General features: G+C 48.9%; 1 protein-coding gene across 1 annotated transcript; it reads right to left on the bottom strand.

Annotated features, from left to right (window-relative positions):
- Window positions 1-483: 483 nt before the first annotated feature.
- On the bottom strand, window positions 484-1,107 carry LOC118488255. The gene has a single exon (XM_035985518.1). It carries the CDS (start codon window positions 1,105-1,107, stop codon window positions 484-486), a length of 624 nt encoding a protein of 207 aa, XP_035841411.1.
- Window positions 1,108-1,586: the final 479 nt, after the last annotated feature.

Raw genomic sequence — 1,586 nt, 5'->3', positions numbered from 1 at the left:
TAACAGAAAATGCCCACATCGGTGTGAAACGCTGTTTTTTCTTCGTCTTCTTTGGACATCTTAATCTGATGGTATCCCTTATACGCGTCCAGGAAACATTTGAATCGGTAGGGTATCAGGGAGTCGACCTTTAAATCAATCTCGGGTAGCGGGTACGCATCCTTTGGGCACGCTTTATTTAAATCTTTGAAATCGATGCACATTCGCCACGTGCCATCTGGCTTTTTTACCATAACCGGGTTGGATACCCATGTATGGTATTGTGTTTCCCTGAGGATTCCAGCTTCCACTAACCTTCGTACTTCTTTAACAACCGCCGCCCGTCGGTCCGGGGCCATGCTGCGTTTACCCTGAGCAACCGGCTTAACGCCTGGGAGTGTGGCGAGCCTGTGTTCTGCTTTATCACGGGGGACTCCCGTCATGTCAGAGTGTTCGAAAGCGAAAATGTCCACATTTCTTTTTAACAGTTGCTTCAGGTCGTTTTTAACTTCCGGGGACAGAGTGTCCGCGATTGTGACCATTTGATCTGGATGGCGTGTGCTTAGCACCCATCTTTCTGGGCCCCTGGCGGCACCGTTTGGTACTTAGTACTTCTCCAATTTTATCACGAAACACAGTAGCGATACCTCGCGGTGTGGGGAACTTCATAAAACCCCTCGCCGTGGAGACTATGGCGTCCAATTTCCCCAGGGTGAATCTTCCGATTATCACATTGTGGTATGACTCAGCGCGGACCACGAGGAAGGTTAGTAGTATGGTTCTTTCTTTGGGTGACTGCCCAAAGGTTACTGGGAAAGTGATTTGACCAATAGGATCGACCTTTTCCCCTGTGAAACCTTTGATGGGGGCGTGTACTGATTCAAGCAACTTCCTATCTTTTGGTTGCATTCTGTTGAAGCAATGTTCATAGATAATGTCTTCTGAGCTCCCAGTGTCGACTAGGATTCGCCTCATGCGGTAGTCTCCTACTGTCGCGGATATGATCAGGGCATCTGTGGTGAGGTGCAAATCCTCCATTCGAGGTTCTATGGTCATTGTTGCCAACATCCAAGGCTCGAGCGTGGAGAAACTCCGTTTTGCCCCCCTTCCCATATCCGCGTGTACCATGTTCAATTCACGCGGCCTTTTGCCTGCCGCTTTGTCATTCTCCTCCTTGACCACTGGCGGACCTTGCTTGATGTCTCGTACTAAGTGTGCCAACTTACCTGACTTCACAAAGTATTCGATCTGCTTCTTAAGCTGAAAACAGTCGTTGGTGTCATGCCCGCTTCCTTTGTGGTACTCGCAGTATTTACTCGTATCCTTGTTAGGGTTGTCTTTCAACGGCTTTGGTGGATTAAGCCTGAGGTTTTCTGAGGCTAGAATTTCAGCCGGTGTCTTGCTTAAGTTGGGATATTCAGACCGAGGTTTCGACGGCTCGTTCCTTGAATAGGAGTTTCGGTGCCTGTCGTATCGCGAGTCTTTGTCGTTTCTCTGGTATCGGTCCCCCCTATTTTTGCTTTTGGATCCCCGGAGATCTTTTTCTCCTGATTCTTTAGGGCTTCTTTCTTCCTATTGGCTGCGTGACTGGCTGCTACCGCCTTCTC

This window comes from Helianthus annuus, chromosome 16, assembly GCF_002127325.2.
Source record: "Helianthus annuus cultivar XRQ/B chromosome 16, HanXRQr2.0-SUNRISE, whole genome shotgun sequence".
Classification (NCBI taxonomy): Eukaryota; Viridiplantae; Streptophyta; class Magnoliopsida; order Asterales; family Asteraceae; genus Helianthus; species Helianthus annuus.
Note: the sequence above shows the minus strand (reverse complement) of the source record. Positions and strands in the feature narration are given on the sequence as shown.

What these genes read in the sequence shown, in the direction of transcription:
- LOC118488255 (XM_035985518.1), bottom strand. Translation starts at nt 1,107, where the DNA reads ATGGTACACGCGGATATGGGAAGGGGGGCAAAACGGAGTTTCTCCACG.